This window comes from Cygnus atratus, chromosome 10 (genome assembly GCF_013377495.2).
Source record: "Cygnus atratus isolate AKBS03 ecotype Queensland, Australia chromosome 10, CAtr_DNAZoo_HiC_assembly, whole genome shotgun sequence".
In the NCBI taxonomy this organism is placed as follows: domain Eukaryota; kingdom Metazoa; phylum Chordata; class Aves; order Anseriformes; family Anatidae; genus Cygnus; species Cygnus atratus.
Window position 1 is genome coordinate 18233192 of NC_066371.1, and position 16881 is coordinate 18250072.

Here is a 16881-nt window from a genome sequence, read left to right on the forward strand (position 1 = left end):
CACACCTTCAGTCAGCACACACGTTATTTTTAATGATTTTGTACATAATTCCTTTAAATCAGAATTATAAACTGCACAAAGGAGCTGGGTTGCTAAAGGTACATGTGAACAAACACAAAAAGAGAAGCATGCCGCACTTTATTCCTGCGTCTACCTTCAGTTTCTAAACCAAGGCTTGTATCCATCTAGAATGTTTTGTGTGCTAATGGCTATTTATAAAATACTTCGAGACTGTTATCTGCAGAAAAACAAACACTTACTTGTGGAAACAAGGGTCTTTCTTCCCTAACTTTCTTCAAACAATCTGCTACAAGCCTCTTCATTGCTTTGGGGCAGTTCTTATACAATTTACTGAGGTCTGGAGAAGCATACCCTCGGCCAACCATGAAAATAATCTAAAAAAGAACAAGTAAATAGCAGAAAACCAAAGCTGTAAAAGTTGTTTCACTGATTGAAAGCTCTAGTGTACCAAAATGATCAAACATGAGCACCACAGGCAAACACACCAGCACAGAAAAAAGCACACCATGTAGATTTGTCCCAATCAGTTAACTGAAAAAATGGTCTTGCTCTTGTACAGTGTAGGACGTAATTAGAGTGACACTGTGGTTTATAATATTCCAAGAAGTGAAGGCACTTCTGCATTTAGAACAGGACAGGACATAGTATGTGCCACAGCAATTTCCTTGAGTTGAAGTCTACAAGTGCCAAATGATCCTCACTCAACAAGCAGACAGTTTGGCACAACAGCTTCATCGGTCGCTAGAGCTGTATTTTCATGTATCTCAGTAAAATATATCTGCAAAAGCCGATGTACAGCTATCAAGTGGAAAAGAGTTCATAATGACTAATCATAATGATTGCAGCATAAAGGAAAAGAGGGTTGTTTAGTGTTTTTTTTTCAAAACAAACACTAAGAAATAGTGTTGGAAAACACATTTTCTGTTTTAGTCCAAGTTAGTGGGTCTTCGCTGAGATTCTATCCGATTTCCAGTAACCTTAATAGCTAACTGCGAAGTACTGGTAAGCCTATCACCTAGTAAAATGGTGTAGGTTTTGTTGGTTAAAGGGGGGTTGGTTTGTTCGCAGTTGCCTTTTTTTTTTTTTCCTTTTTTTGGGGAGTGATGGGAAAGGGGGGGGTTATTCTTTTGTTTTTAAGCAGGACTAATTGTGCTATTATTTCTTCTTCAAGTTAAGTTAGCTCCAGAAAAAGTCCATATAAAGTTGCTAAAATAAGGTCAAATTCCCCAAGCTATATTCCATCCTTCACAAAAAAACTTATTTGAGCGGTAAGTGTCACATGTTTTGTGATAGTACTGATCATTAAAGCTTGCACAGAATTTCAATATGATGAATTAAAACACATTCCAATATCACAGTTTGTAGACAGATTTTAAAATAACAACACACTTCTTTAACTGAACTGGCTTCTACTTGGAACAGATGATAAACACAATAGGGGCAAAACCAGTGGTTTGTGTCCCCCCCCACCCCAGCTCACTATTAGATCTTCATTTAACATAGCAAATCAAACAAACAAAAAACAAAGCAACAAAAAAACTGAGGATCAGCAAAACAGTGATCAAAAAGATCTAGGAGTTTTAAGTTCATGCCCTTCAGAAAAAAAAAAGTTTTCAATAATGAATTAACTCTACACTTGCTAAGCAAAAAAAAAAAAAAAAAAAAGCATTCATCTAAAGAGAACACAGTTGAGGTTTCAATCCTTAATGTGCCTCTTCAGCTGTTAACTGACTGGGTAAGAATACAACCTCGTGAAGACTAAATCACAGGGCACTTAAAATATTTATAAACAATTTTTTTTCTGGAGTAACTGTCATTATCAATATTTAAGTAAATATTCAACTACACAGATTTACTGCTGAAACAAACTATGTTGTAAACAACATTCCAATTGGTGTTTTGCATTTGTCCTTATCTTACATTTCTTTAGGAAAAGTCAAAAATCATGCCTAGAAATAAAGTGCAGTATTCTGAAGATTGCTTCTTACCTGATCTCGGTTGTTTATGTGGGAGTACGGCAACTCTCCTGTCATTAGTTCATATAATACTATTCCATAGGAGTAGACATCTGACTGGAAACTAAACGGGTTACTGTCCTGCATCCGTATCACTTCTGGTGCCTTTAGAAGGAGAAAAGAAACAAATTTAAAGCATTAATGGAGTATTAAAAGTATTAATTAAAAGTATTAATGGAGCTTTGAAACAGACAAGTGGAAGGTACAATGGAAAGCAGAGGAGTTCAGAAATAGTGAACAAAGGTAAAACTCAGAGATCTTGAGGTATCCTAAGTTCAGTCAGTGTTATTCTGCATCTTACAAATATATATATATATATATACACACACACACATACAATTGAGTGTAAACAAAAAAACAATTGAATTCAACAAGCATTTTACCATTATATTTGCAATATATATTGGCTTTTTTTCCTTTATCTCTTACATACAACTGAAAATGATTTTCTCACTGCCAGTTTTAAGTTTTAAAACAAGTATAGATGTTAAAAGGGAAAGACACCTGCCTGACAAGAATGCTATTTGTTGTGTATGAAGTTCCAAAATATTACCTGCAAGTCAAGCCGCACACGTGCAAATAATGGACTTAAAAAAAATACAGAAAGAAAAACGCCTAAAGCTGTGCTGCCTAAACTGTTCAGGTTCCTTCCAGCAGACTTGCTCCTACGGCTCCAGAGGAGCCAGGGCCCTCGGCCCACACCCAACCAGGCACAGGCACAGAGCCCCCTGGTTCTGCTGACAGCCAGGGCGGGGAAGGAGGATGAGGAGTTCCCGTGCTGAGAGCCTTCTACATCAGGCACGCTGCCACGAGTTACACGAACCGATCGATGCTCTCTTCCACCCAGAAGCATTCAAGCCCCTATCTCACACTTCAGGAAGTGTCAATGGCAATAGGCAGTTTGGCACAAGAACATTTTTCTGCTCCTTCTCCTAAACTTACGAGAAAGTACTTCTGAAGAAAATAATTCAGGCAATATGGAAGCAAAAAGAATACCAGTGGTTAGAGCATCTGCATGAAAAGAGACCTTTTCCCCACCTGCTTCAAGGACTAGTTCCCAGGGCATTCGTGATACCAGTAGGCATTTCAAATGGACATGCAGTTTTATTCTTCTGTTAACAGAACTCACATCCTTTCTCCAACAAAACCTAAATGCTCCCAAATTCTTTTGTTACTTTAAACATTTAACCACGTTCAATCTATTTATCCATTAAAAAAGCTTGAGCAGGCAAGTAATAGAGGCCTAAATATAAAATTGTCATACAGACTAAATTGCTTGAAAAATTGATACTAAAACATTTACATAAAATAAAAAATAGCATATATTGAAGATCATGGAAGAAATGCAAGAGCACTCTCATCTTTGCAAAGCAAAGTAAAATTATGATGCTAAAAAACAAAAAAATGTTGACTGATTTAGTGAAACAATGCATAAACCATCAAAGCATCTTTCCTGTTAACTAAGATATTTTCCCCTAAAGAAGTCCCTCAGAATTACTGAGCAAAGCACTACATAAAAGTACCACAGTACGACAAAAACTCAGATCATATCAACTTTCAAGGAAACAGAATTGATCTCCTTTATATGTAATGACAAGTCAGCAAGATGGTCTATAACTGATTAAAATGAAAAAAGTGCAAAAAGCAAAAAATGCATTTTTTTTTTCCCTCCAAGCTGTTTTATGTATATAGGCATACTGTTATGTGTTAATTTTAAGTATCTTTTGGAAGTTATAAGGAGCTTTTTTTAAAAAAAAAAAAAAAAATTGATTTTGTAACTTGGTTTAGGTTCTTTGCGCATTTTCTGTCACAAACAAATCTTGGCCAAGTATCCTGGTATTCTTAATGAACACTTCCTGCCTTTTCTCAAAATACAAACACCCAAGTAACAATGAAGGCTGCTAGGAATTAAAAAATAAAAAATAAAAAGGAAAACCTGTTTCAAGTAACACCTGCAAGTCATTCAGCATTAAGGATCTGAAGATTTAATATGTACAAATACGTAGCACTCAGCAAGTCATTTCTAATTGGTAACACTTCTATGAAGCATATACCACAAGTGTTGCTACCTGGGAGCTACAAAATACTGTTAATTAAGCCACATTCTGAATCTAAATAAATTGTATAGTATTAACCAAAATGGGTCAAGTGAAACTTCAACAGCACATTTATGGGATATTGGTGCTAAACAGGACATCCTTGTATAATTTTAATGATGCTTTTTAACTTGGTAACTGGCACTGTTCAATTATTCCATTTACTCTATTCAAGTCATATACCTGAAAAGTTGCTTGATTTTTTCCAAATGATTTTTTTAAGGAAAATTGTGGAACTGCCTTCTAAGTTCTCGCAGAAATTAAACATGAAGGCAATCACTGGGAAAGTCCTCTCAGACAAGGACTTTGCAATAACACTTCGAAAGAAACCCCACAAATTTCCAGCAGAATTTGAGAACTTCCACATACACACTCACATTCACCTACAACGCTTCTGAGCTGCCTCAAAACTTCCTGCAGCAATCTCATGCAAGGGAAGGACCAGCAGTGGGCCTCACAGCTCCATCTTGGTATGTATCAAGCATCATACGAGCACCTAAGGTGACTTGTGCTCCTCCCCACACTTCAAGGAGCACTTCCCATCCTTTGCCCAACCACCTGACAAAGCTGCTGAATGTGTAACCAGCAAGTACACGAGGTGGGATATCACCGAGTCCGTAGCAGTGCGCAGGGGAAGAAGAGACCATGATGAAGAACACAGATAAAGACAGCATCTCACTGATCTCCCCCAAAGCCACTATTAAGCAGATTAAAGGCTGCTGTTCTCCAGTGAGAAGAGCCCTTTGGGGGAAACGTAGGATGACTGCAGGAGAAAGACTCTCCTCTGCTCTTGGAACAACTCCTTGCAATTCCACCGACAGCTCTGTCTTTACCCTCTATGTTTAGAGCTCCAAAAATTCAAGAGGAAAACCTTTAGATTCACACGGTGAATGGTGTGTACTTTGGACAATCAAGCACCTCAGCACTTCGTTCTTCAATTTTAACTTGTTCTACAGCTGGAATAAACGTCTACTCAGTACTAACAGCACACATCGTCACTTAGATTTAAAGCTTTGTCCAAAATCTAGTGCTCAACAGACAAAACATACTTTAACAGAATGAAAGAAAACTATTCAAGAAGCAGCACAGTGTTTTGCTCACCATCCACAAGATTGAACCAGTGGGTTGTTCCACCTGTTGTGATCCACTCCACCTGGACTTTACAGTTGCCAGACCAAAGTCTCCTATTTTCACTGTGAGGCCTTCATGAAGAAATATATCTGAACAATCGTTAAAGAAATTCTGTAGAAAACTTGAGTAAATAATGCTGAATTTTCTATCATGATTACAAAGCATCTGGTTAGGGTCCTCACAAATACAAGTCAAATATCCAAGAACAGTGCTGGTTTTTTGTTTTGCCTACTATGCATTGTATCTTAGAGAAAAAGTAATTTCATGGCATCTGTATTTACAGAATTAACACTTAGGACCAGACAAGACTATATGTTTTAGTGTTATTTGTATATTTATCTTCTTTACAAGGTACTATAGAAATTAACTGTTGACATCAAATACAGGTACTTAAGTAAATGCTGTCAAGAGACACAGAGAAACACCACAGAAGTCATCACAACTAAAAAAAGAAAACTAAGAAAAAACTATTGCAAAACAAATATCAAAATAAACTTATTTACATAAAGCCCTCTGGTAGATCTCCTGAAATTTAACCATGACCTAACTACTTCAACTGGAAAAATGCAGGTCTGCACTAGTTGTAATCTATCTGCTTAATAGGTTTGTCTGTAAAGATTGAGAGGCTAGAACTTTGTTTGGATTATTTTAAGAAGAAATAATTTTATAATTTCATTTAAGAATGTCTTAAATTTGAAAAGATGATTCAGAAATATCATGACAGACAACAGACTCATAGTTCAAGGTTACCATCACGAGGAATCACAAAGTCCTAACCTATACACTAAATTTCTATATACTGAAGTGATTATTTTTCTAGCCTAACTGAAAAGGAAAATTCCTTAAACTATGGAACTACTAGATTTGACCTATCTTTTAATAATTACCTTTGCAAAACATTCTGTTCACATGTTAGGAAAGGAAGTTACCACCCATGTGCTAACTCAGTAAGTTCTCTTCTCAGCAATTTTAAAAGCAGACATTTTCAAAGGTGAAAGACATCATTTCACAACGTATGTACTCTGCATGCATTACTAAATTTACATTTTTGAAAGAAATATATTGGTAAAAGGTCCCCTTTTCTTGAGTTTAAATTAAGATTTTTGGCTTCATTTCTGCCAGTCATCTGAAGATGTTTAAAATTTACTAAAGATACAGAGGATACAGCATGGGGCCAACGTGTGTACATATGCATTGGTATGCACACGCATCCCCCCATCAAGTAGCACTTCTCTACAGTAACCTCCAGCTAATAGAGATATATTGCATAAACACCATTTAATTAAAATAAGACACGTCTGGACCATGACTGCTGCACCTCTTTTTTCATCTTTATAACAACAGTTCAGTAAGCATGCACATACCTTCTATGCAAGTCCTTGCTAAACTTATCTTCTCACTCATCCAGAGGAATTATTCATTTTTAGTTATATACATTTGAAACAGCTATTTTAAACCCCCAGAAGATCCATGTTAACAACAAATCACTCTCACGTTAAAGTGAGATTAAGTTAGGAAAGGATACTATTGGACTTCATGTCTCTGTGGATGATATTCTTCGCATGTAAGTAGCTACGAAAGAAAAAACAGAAAAGTGACATAACGGAGGCTGTTTGTATAAACTGGGCCTTTTCATTTACTGAAAGACAGTGTCAGTTTACTACATACTCAACTACGCTCATAATCTCTTGCTTTAGTGAATTTACAGGATACAGAGAAATTTACAGGAAAGAGAAATGTAGCAAGTGCTAGTCAACTACAAAGCTACAGCATTACAGAAAGTGAAAGCAACATAAATCTCAAGAAGAGAAATAGTAGCATCGTTGTCATGTAACGTAATAATGCCCTAGAGAACCTGATGCCATCCTCTTATTCGTGAAATTTGCATGCTATGCTAACGCTCACTTTTCACAAACTGTTTTAATCTGCAGTCACAATATATGTTCCTGGTTTGCTGGGTGTCAGACTGGAAACCTGGGTCCTGACTTACAAAACAGATGAGCACTGACAGCTTCAGCAAATGTCAGCATCTTCTATGCTATGAACACTAATATTAATTGGTCTGAAATAGAACTGAGGTGGTTACTGTTTCTACTCAGACTTCTAGAGAACTTTTCCAAGATTTATCTGTGTGTGAGATCTGCCACTGTAGAATGAAAAGAGCCATCCCTTCATCTCACATAAGTACTGTCAATATTAATTAGTGCTTACCAAAGCACTGCAATGTTATGGTAACACTGTGTGGTGGTAGAATTATTATTTAAGATTTGAGAGGTCTAAGAAGTTTATTTTACCTAAAAGAACATTCCTTTCAACTAAAAGCTATCAGTGTGATTATTTCCAGCCTCTTGCTTCTGAGGTAAGATAATACTGAGGTTGCCATTCCTACAGGCTCCACCAAGAGCCATCTCTCCATATTGTCGCACTGTTTGACTCCTTGCTAGAACCGTGGCAGTTAACAAGCTACTTAAGGTGGCCAACCCTACCAAGTAGTTGGCCTTGTTAACAGCATGATTGTTTTTCCTTATTGCCTTTTTTCCCTCTAACAGTATATTGATCGGATCTTTGCAATCACTTGGCAAGGAACAGGGGAGCAGAGGGAAAGATGCTGTCCAAATGTTCTTTCACTAAGATCATAGTTGATAAAGCTTCTGTCTGACCTGTCTTAAATTGTACTTGCATTATTATACACTCAGAGTCCCTATATTCTCCAACAACAGGGAAAAAAAGAAGGAACTTACTAATTCTAAGTTTAGAATATGATCTCATCTATTGCTTTTCAGTAAGACCTTAAGGTACAATGTAGATAAAATACAGAAACATTGACTCTTAGTGGCTAGTGGTCTAACATGAATTAAGACAAGATTCTATCAGAAAAATCCTAGATGAAAGAAAGTGACAATGCATACAACAGTGCTGGATTAAGGCTGCACAAAACCTTTTTCATTTGACTTAACTTTGCAGTCTTAACAGTCCTTTGATATGGATCAGAGTGTAATCTTTTAGAACTATGTGGCAAAGATTTAAATAGTGTTTAAGAAGTTCTGAAATATTATGTAGATTCATAACAAATCTTCATTCACACCATATGTACACAGACACTAACTCCTGACTCAGCACACCAGCTTGACATATTAAAATCTTGGAGCAATAGCTTTAAGGTTACATATTAAGGTTCGGGGAAGGAAAAGGAAACAATTCCAAGAGATGAGAACAGACACCATTATTGATCCTACTCACTCCATTCCCTGTGCTGTCTGCCGAGCAATATCAATGAGCTGGAACATTTGGAACTTGGTCTCTTGAACATGCAGGTGTTTATACAGACTGCTTCCTTCACACCACTGTGTAACAATGGCCAGGTTGTCTTTAGTCATGTAGCCCATAAAGAGCAAAATGTTAACATGCCGAGTCTTCCTAATAGGAAGAAGCAGAAAAAAGAAATTAATATCTTTACAAAAAGCGTTTTCAAGTTCTTTTGAAAATGCATTCCCATCTGAAGGAACATATATTTCAGCTTTCAAGTCCAAAAACAGTTTAAGTAGATGCATGTGTAAAGTTTGTTTTTAAAAATAATAAAAATATGCCACAGTCACTAATTTCTGTTTGCCTTTTTTTTTTTTTAAATAAAATTAGCTGATTTTCTTTTTAGATAAAATACTTCCCTTTAATTCCACAGAAGTTATTTAAGAACAACGTTTAAGAGAAAGGTGTCAAGAAAACTCAGGGTTTTTGAAGTTAGTAACCAACAGTCACACTTGCAAGTGCTATTAGAATAAGTGACTGGAATAATAAAAATCTCCCTGAAAGCTATGAAAAAGTGACAACTTAAAATAGAAGACTGAATCCCAATAGGAAACTAAAGGGTTATTATAACCTGTAAAGGAGTTAACAAATGAAAAATATAGTTCCTGTATATTCTAACAGGTTCAGTCACAGGATTCAGTTTTAAAATTAGTTACTTAATTTCAGTATTAAAATTAGTTACTTTAATTTCAATTAGACATTACAATACCAGTTTTTGAAAGCAGAATACATGGAAAGTTACATGGATCAGAGAACTATAAACAGGGAATTATGCTGCAATTTAAAAAAGGTACAGATTGAATATTCTGTCTGGTGATGAGCGTTATGGCAGAATTTGTTAATCTTCACCTGCTATTACATGCCAAATGTGACCTGAAGGACTACGGATGTTAGTATTAGTTATCTGAAAAAAACAAATTTCAGAAGTAGTGAAGAACCACTGAGTTACTACTGGTGTCTCACAGCTGTACAATAGTATTCAGAGGTATCACCATATGCTCTCTTTTCTGTTGTTTTTCTCTGGAGATCTGCTTTTTTTTGCATATCAAACATAGAATACTGAGTAAGATGGCTTAAAGGAGGGGTAGTAGGTAAATATAGTGCCATCAAATAAAATGTAGCAAAGAAACTGTGAACTCACCTTAATACGGCCACTTCGTTTCTGAAAGCCTGGAACTGTTCTGGGGTTGGATCTACAACCTTTAGTATCTTCACGGCTACATCCCCTGAAAATACATTTACAGTAAAAATTACTAAAAGTGTTTTTTTCAAAAATAATAAATAATGGTACTTTATGGTATACATAAAATCCCTAGGTTGTGCACAGCACACCTCTAGTAATCTGTAAATAGGTCAGGATTTTCTTGCAGACACTTGAACTTCTGTAGTACCGCACAATTCATTTACCTGAATTTGAGAACAATGAAAGTCATTAATTGTTCAACATGCTTCCCTTCTATTTTTTAACAGCTATAGTTGGCTAGGACTATATGTATGCTTTTTCGCAGGATTTGAAGCTATTAAAATCTCAAAGGGGTGCAGTCACAGATGTTTCACAGGGCAGTATTTTAGTGTAGCTGCATTCTCAGCACATTAGTTCAAGCACAGTCACATCAGAGTTTCTTGGCTTCCAAACAGTATGCAAAGTCTCATCACTATCCTTTTTATATCCAGCTTTACCATATACGTGTGTGTGTGTGTATAAACTTATATTTTTTTAAATATATACAAACTCTGTTTATTCTAAAGCTGCATATTTATTTTTACTTATAAACATCTCAAGTCCCTGAATCTCAGGGTAGGGTCTGGGGGAAAAAAGTCACTCCCATCATAAAAAAAAGGTCAGGTTCAGGGCCACCTGAGACACCTGAACACACGTGTCCATGGGACCTGACAAGATGCATCCCAGGGTCCTTCGGGAATTGGCTGATGTAGTTGCTAAGCCACCCTTCATCGTATTTGAGAAGTCATGGCAGTCAGGCAAAGTCCCCAGCAGCTACAGAAAAAAGAGAATCACGCCCATTTTTAAAGGGCAGTAAGTAGGACCCTAGAAACTACCAACCAGTCAGCCTCACCTCAGTGCCTGGTATGATCATGGAACCAATCCTCCTGGAAGTTACCATATGGAAGACAGGGAGGTGATTAGTGACAGCCAACATGGCTTCAGCCAAGATAAATCATGCCTCACTCAACGGCCTTCTATGATGAGGTGACTGCATCAGCGTACAAGGGAAGAGCAACTGGTCTCATCTATCTGGACTTCTGTAGCGCCTTTGATATGGTTCCCCACAACATTCTTGCCTCTAAACTGGAGAAATATGGATTTGATGGCTAGACTATTTGATGGACAAGGAATTGGCTTAATTGGCTTTCCATGGCCAAATAGAAACCTGTAACAAGTGGTGTCCCTCGAAGGTCCATATTGAGACCAACACTATTTAACATCTTCATTAATGACATAGGCAGTAGGATTGAATGCACCCTCAACAGGTTTGTGGATGACACCCGAGTGCAGTGGTACAGTTGACGTGCGTGTTAGTGGGAAGAGATGTCCTCCAGAGGGACACTGACAGGCTTGAGAAGTAGGTCCAAGTGAACCTCAAACTCCAATAAGGTGCTGCACCTGGGCTGGGGCAATCCCCAGTACCAGTACAGGCTGGGGGACGAACTGATTGAGAGTAGCCCTGTAGAGAAAGCCTTGGGGGTACTGGTGGATCAAACATCACATATGAGCTGGCAGTGTTTGTAGCCCAGAAAGCCAACCATATTCTGGGCCGCATCAAAAGAATCGTGGCCAACAGGTCACGGGAGGTGACCCTGCCCCTCTACTCTGCTCTCCTAAGGCCCCACCTGGAGCACTGCATCCAGCTCTGGGCTCCCCAGTACAAGACAGACGTGAACCTGTGAGAGCACATCCAGAGGAGGGGCATAAAAATGATCAGAGGGTTGGAACACCTCCCTGTGAAGAAAAGCTGAAAGAGTTGGGGGTGTTTAGCTTAGGAAAGGCTCTAGGGAGACCTTATTGCAGCCTTTCAACAGGAAGATGGAGGAAGACTTTTTTTTTTTTTTTTTTTTTTTTTTACCACATCCTGTAGTAACAGGAGAAGGGGTGGCAGTTTTAAACTGCAAGAAGGTTCATTTACAATGAAAAAAAAATCTTCCGATATTACGTTGAAGGTGCTGAGACACTGGAACAGGTTGCCCAGATTTCTTGTGGTTGCCCCACCACTGGGAGCACTCCGAGTCCGGCTGGACAAGGCTTTCAGCAACCTGATCTAGTGACAGGTGTCCCTGCCCAGGGCAGTAGCACTGGACTAGATGGCTTTGAAAGGTCCCTTCCAACCCAAACCGTTCTATGATTTGTACATAAATTTCCCAGACTGAAACGTTGCTAAGGTTCAGGAATGGGAGGAATAAATGTTCTGTTCAGGAATAGCAGAAAAATTATGAACAATATAACTGATTTTAAGATTTCAGTAACAATTTGGGGACTAAGTGAAATATCTTACTGTTCTTTAAGCTGATATACTATATTTTTTTCCTAAAAGATTCATTTGAATTGATGTCAGTGTACATGGTTGGTTTAAATTTCAGTGTCTGTTGAAGGGTAATCCAGAAAGGAATGAATACATAATGACTCAGTCCTATCTGTTTAAGGTCTATTGCCACAGAATAAAGTTGTAAAAAGCTTTACAGTGTACATCTAGAAAACAGTAGAACTGAACTGATCAAAAAAGGTACAATAGTAGAATGAAGCTGACCGTTCTAACAAAAGTAAAGCCACTAACAGCAAGACCCACCGATTCCTCAGTGAAATACGTAAGCACCAAAATCGTATTAACTACGGATGGACAGAACATTTTATAATTCAGGAGGGGGATAAACTTGCCTTGCCACCGTCACAAGAAGGTAAAAGGGGCTTAGGAAAACTGAAACTTATTCTTAGTCCACATAAATGCAAAGAGAAATTTGAGAGCAGCTCTCTTCTCAAATAGGCTTATCCCACCGTTTGGGGGCTGCTGCCACTTCGCATTCCAGCACCATCACCTACACTACAAAAAAAATCCCTAGAATGACAGATTTCTCTGCTACCACAATCAACTCATTCTTTTCTTAATACAGTCTCTCTTCCAAGATATACATGAAACACAGAATATTTTAGAGAATTTTATATTCTCTAGAACATAATGATCAGCTGAAGACATTAGGAATACTAACAGCTCAATTAAAAAAAAATTGTTGCAAATTATGAAAAGCATATGCAGACTGGTACTTGAAAGTTTCAGAGAAAGTACCCTGATGGAAACTGCACTACCTTCCACTGTAGTTACTGTATAATTTCAATTTACAGAAAGATGTGCAAGTATTGAACACACTGCTGTACATTTATATCTTCTTCCCTTAACTTCCATAAATGCAATGTACTTCATATTTCATCCTTCAGCACCTTCCTAAAGAGAACTATCTCACATTTTCAGTATGAAATTTTTTTCTATAATTTAAGAGATCTCTGCTTACACACCAGAACGGTAAAACATAACTGGTAGAAACACAACCAATTTCACATGACTACCAAAACGAGCCCCTAAAGTACCCAGTACGTACTGCAACTACCGTTCATATACAATGCAAGATCAACAGATGTCTGTCAATACTTGAAGTATATTGCTAGGATATGCCAAGACAAGGATGCAGCATCCACTGATTATAAACCAGGTATTTTCATATTATTTTTCAGCATATCCTCCATTATGATCCTTGCTCCACTAATTAAGTGATGTTTTTAGTTTCACACTGTTTTTTATTGAATCAGGTGCCACACTTTTTTAGGCTGCATGGTATTCCCCAAGCAGTTTCCTCTACAGAAAAAAATACACAATAGCACTTGTTTGTTTAGCAGCAATCTGAAGACAATTAGCTTCCACCACCCCCCAACCACCAAAAACCTAGAACTGATTACCAGGGTCAAAGGGGAAATGAGTGTTTATGATAGGTAGTCTTCCAACCCATTTAAACTGCCTTGGTTCTCTTTCCTCCTTTTAAATTTAGAAGCATGCTACAGGACACTACAGGATCCAAATGAGGTCTGTAACAGAAGTGGTGCAAATATTAAAATTAGTACTTAACCATCAGAACAATCTGGAAAAATATGGAAGTGCAAGATACCTGTTCAACAAGAGATGCACTCCTCATAGCAAGACTGTCCTTGACACTATCATATCAATGAAACTGATAAATTTAATTATTATTTTGGAAGACTAAGTCAGGGAATCTTAGTGGAAACCTAATACAGTTTACACACAGTTGTACACATCCTCTTAACTGCCCTTAGGTGCTCTCCAAACATACAGTGCAAACAGACCTTCGTGGTTGAGCATGTTAGGAAAGCTGACACCTCTACCTTAACCCAGAATTTCTATTTAAGTTTGCAGCAATCTGCAACACTTAATTTCCTTTAGCTTCACCAAGACAGTTTTATTGCTGCATTTGTACTATTAGAATAGGTTACTAAAAAAAAATCTGCACTTCATTAAATTGTGCATTGTGAACTCCCCATTTCTACAATTCTAAATGAAAAAGACTTGCAAGAAATACACTTTTAAATCTTTCAAGACCACACTGCAACTGATGGTTACAAAAACAACAAACAAAAACAAAAAAGGAAAAAAATGCTGTCCTAGAATTTCACTTTAACAGAAAGTCAGCAACATTAAAAAAAAAAAAACAGGAAAGAATGGTTTCAGTTACTTTGCCTTGCTGACATTAATTCATAAAATCAGACTGTTATTTTTTGGTAATTTAACATCGTCTTTCCCCAGAAAACAGGACAACTATATACAGTTACCTCAAACAAGATACCCAATCTTACTTATACTGAATTAGGTGATAGTTATAAAGCCATTTTGTGCACACAACTGAAGGTCATTTGTAAATTGTAGCTCCACGCAGCTCCTGTTTAACACATGAAGTTCTTGATACACGAAGGATAGTTGCAAATGTTTCGGTAAAAAAAAATATTCACAAGAAATTCACATTTATAACCTTGTTTAGTGACATCTTACTTAATTTTTTTCCCCCTCCTGATTTCTGTGTTTCAAGGGCTTTGTGTTGTGTTTCTTTTTATATCAGATGCCCTGAATTTGGAACCTAGTTCCGTAGTTCTACAGCGTGCTTCTTTTTGAAGTATTCCAGCAACCTTTTATTATGAACTCTCACATTAACCATCTTTTTCCTTAGAAATAATCCACAATGAAAGCAATTTATAGTTATTTCCTTCCCCTGCCACCTTGAATATAATTATGCAAATTAAACTACAGAGGTATTCAAATGAAAAAAGGTAAATGTAATTCAACATCCTGCTGTGAAATTTCAGAACATGGTATTAAAGAAAATGATGTTGGATCCAATATAACAGACATGGAAATATCAGTTGTTAGATTCAGATTTTGATGTCTGATCTGTGTCTTAGTTTTTCCAGTGTTAAAAATTAGGAAATTAGTATTTCTCACATAGGACCTTTGGTGGTAGATATGCACATAGCACCACTAAAACAGTTTCACTGTTTTCTGGATTACTGTCCTTCTACAGTATCAACATTTTGAGAAGACAAGAACTTACCATGCCATTTGCCTTTGTAAACAGTTCCAAAAGAACCTGACCCTATTCTTGTAGAAAGCATGACTTCACTTGCTTCTATTTCCCAGTAATAACTGGAATCTCTTTGTCCACGAGGCCTCTGGAACAAAAATAGGCATAGCTTTAGTTAATTATTTAATCAAGTAGATTATATGCACCAAGAATTAAATAATTTCATTCACATAAAATTAGGATGCACTAAAGCCTTGAGGATTTTGTTTCTGTAGTTTGCACTTTTGTTTTTCTCAGTTTTGATAGGCAGAGGGGGTACCTAACAACACTAAATGAAATAAAAATTTAAATAGATAACAAAAGAAAATATTAAGTACACGTTCTTTATTTATTCATTTAATTATTTTCCAGAATACCATTTAATTATTTCCCAAACTATTTTTTTTTTCATAGAAGAAATACAAAATGTATTATTCTTGGAAGGCTTTAACTGCTTACGAAACTATCTTTAATTTCTGCACTAAAAACTTAAACCCTGATCTGAGACCTCAAGAGGAACAAATAATTGTGGGTTTAAATAATCAAGTATTTGAAGACATCTGAAATATTTAAGAAACTTACTTAAAAAAAATCACAACACTCAAATTGAAGAACTCTTTTACATATTTAAAATGTTAAAAATGGTAAAAATTACTTACAATTTTGTTTTTTTCTTGTGTATTAGATCCAGGGGCTCTCTCTCTTTGGGCTGGGACTGGGGTTTTGGGCTGAGACCAGCCAGTTGGGCTCATATTGTTAGGACTTCCAGACAGAGCAGAGGGTGAAGCTTAAATATAAAAACAGAATAAAATAGTTATGAACCATAAAATAAACACAAAATAATCCTACACTTTTATTATTATTATTGAAACCATACCTGATTCACTATGGCTTCGAATTGCATCCTAAAACAGAGAAGATAGATCAAAAGTTAGGAAGTACACAATAGCATAAAAAGAAACAAGCATGAGTAGTTGTGTTGAAATACTTCTTAATAGTTTTGATCAAGTATTATACAACATTAACCAAGACCCTTTAGAAGATGACAGCTTAGTTATTTTCTAGTTATAAGAACCCTATTTGCTATGAAACATGCACTTTGTCAATTTTTACAACACATTAAAAATATTCACAGCATATTAAAAGGTATTACTACAAAAAAAAAGGGGGGGGGGGGGGGAAGACATTGAACAAGAATAAACACCAGAAATACTTTCTGCATTCCCACCACTCTGTTGCTGTACATGCTTGCATTTCAGATCTGAACATAGCTCCTGTCATGGTCCTGTATCTCCAGGGCACAATTTTTCAAAAAGGTTTTGGATTACAAGTAGGAAACTTCAAAAAGCCTCTAAACCATTCCAGGTGAATATACATTTTGAAATAGTATGGTAGAGATATTTCAACACATAATAAGCTACATCTTGTGCTCTAATACAAAAACAGCTCATTTTCAAAACATTTTTTCACAGATTAAAGTTTGATGATATTTGAAAAGCATGTTCTTACACAGTTCACTAGTTGGTACAGTATGACAACTCTCACCTCATGCCACAGGCACTTTACAACACAACTCTACAGCCATGCACAAGATAAACTAAGCTCTGACAAACATGACTTCACAACTTTTCTCACCTGCTATGTATTATCCCAAAGAACATACAGGAAAGGTAAAATATCCAGGT

The 16881-nt window shown here is 36.7% G+C and overlaps 1 protein-coding gene across 8 annotated transcripts in view; it reads right to left on the reverse strand.

The window, feature by feature from the left end:
* The window catches only part of RAF1 (Raf-1 proto-oncogene, serine/threonine kinase), a 78379-nt gene that overhangs the window by 1872 nt on the left and 59626 nt on the right, over positions 1 to 16881 (reverse strand). For all 8 annotated transcript variants that reach the window (XM_035558302.2, XM_050712770.1, XM_050712769.1 and 5 more), the window contains 9 exons: positions 16074 to 16101; positions 15856 to 15983; positions 15188 to 15305; positions 9711 to 9795; positions 8504 to 8680; positions 6789 to 6835; positions 5234 to 5352; positions 2010 to 2141; positions 261 to 395 (listed from right to left, as the gene is read on the reverse strand). In XM_035558302.2, coding sequence (XP_035414195.1) covers positions 261 to 395; positions 2010 to 2141; positions 5234 to 5352; positions 6789 to 6835; positions 8504 to 8680; positions 9711 to 9795; positions 15188 to 15305; positions 15856 to 15983; positions 16074 to 16101 — 969 coding nt within the window. The remainder of the gene's footprint in view (positions 1 to 260; positions 396 to 2009; positions 2142 to 5233; positions 5353 to 6788; positions 6836 to 8503; positions 8681 to 9710; positions 9796 to 15187; positions 15306 to 15855; positions 15984 to 16073; positions 16102 to 16881) is intronic.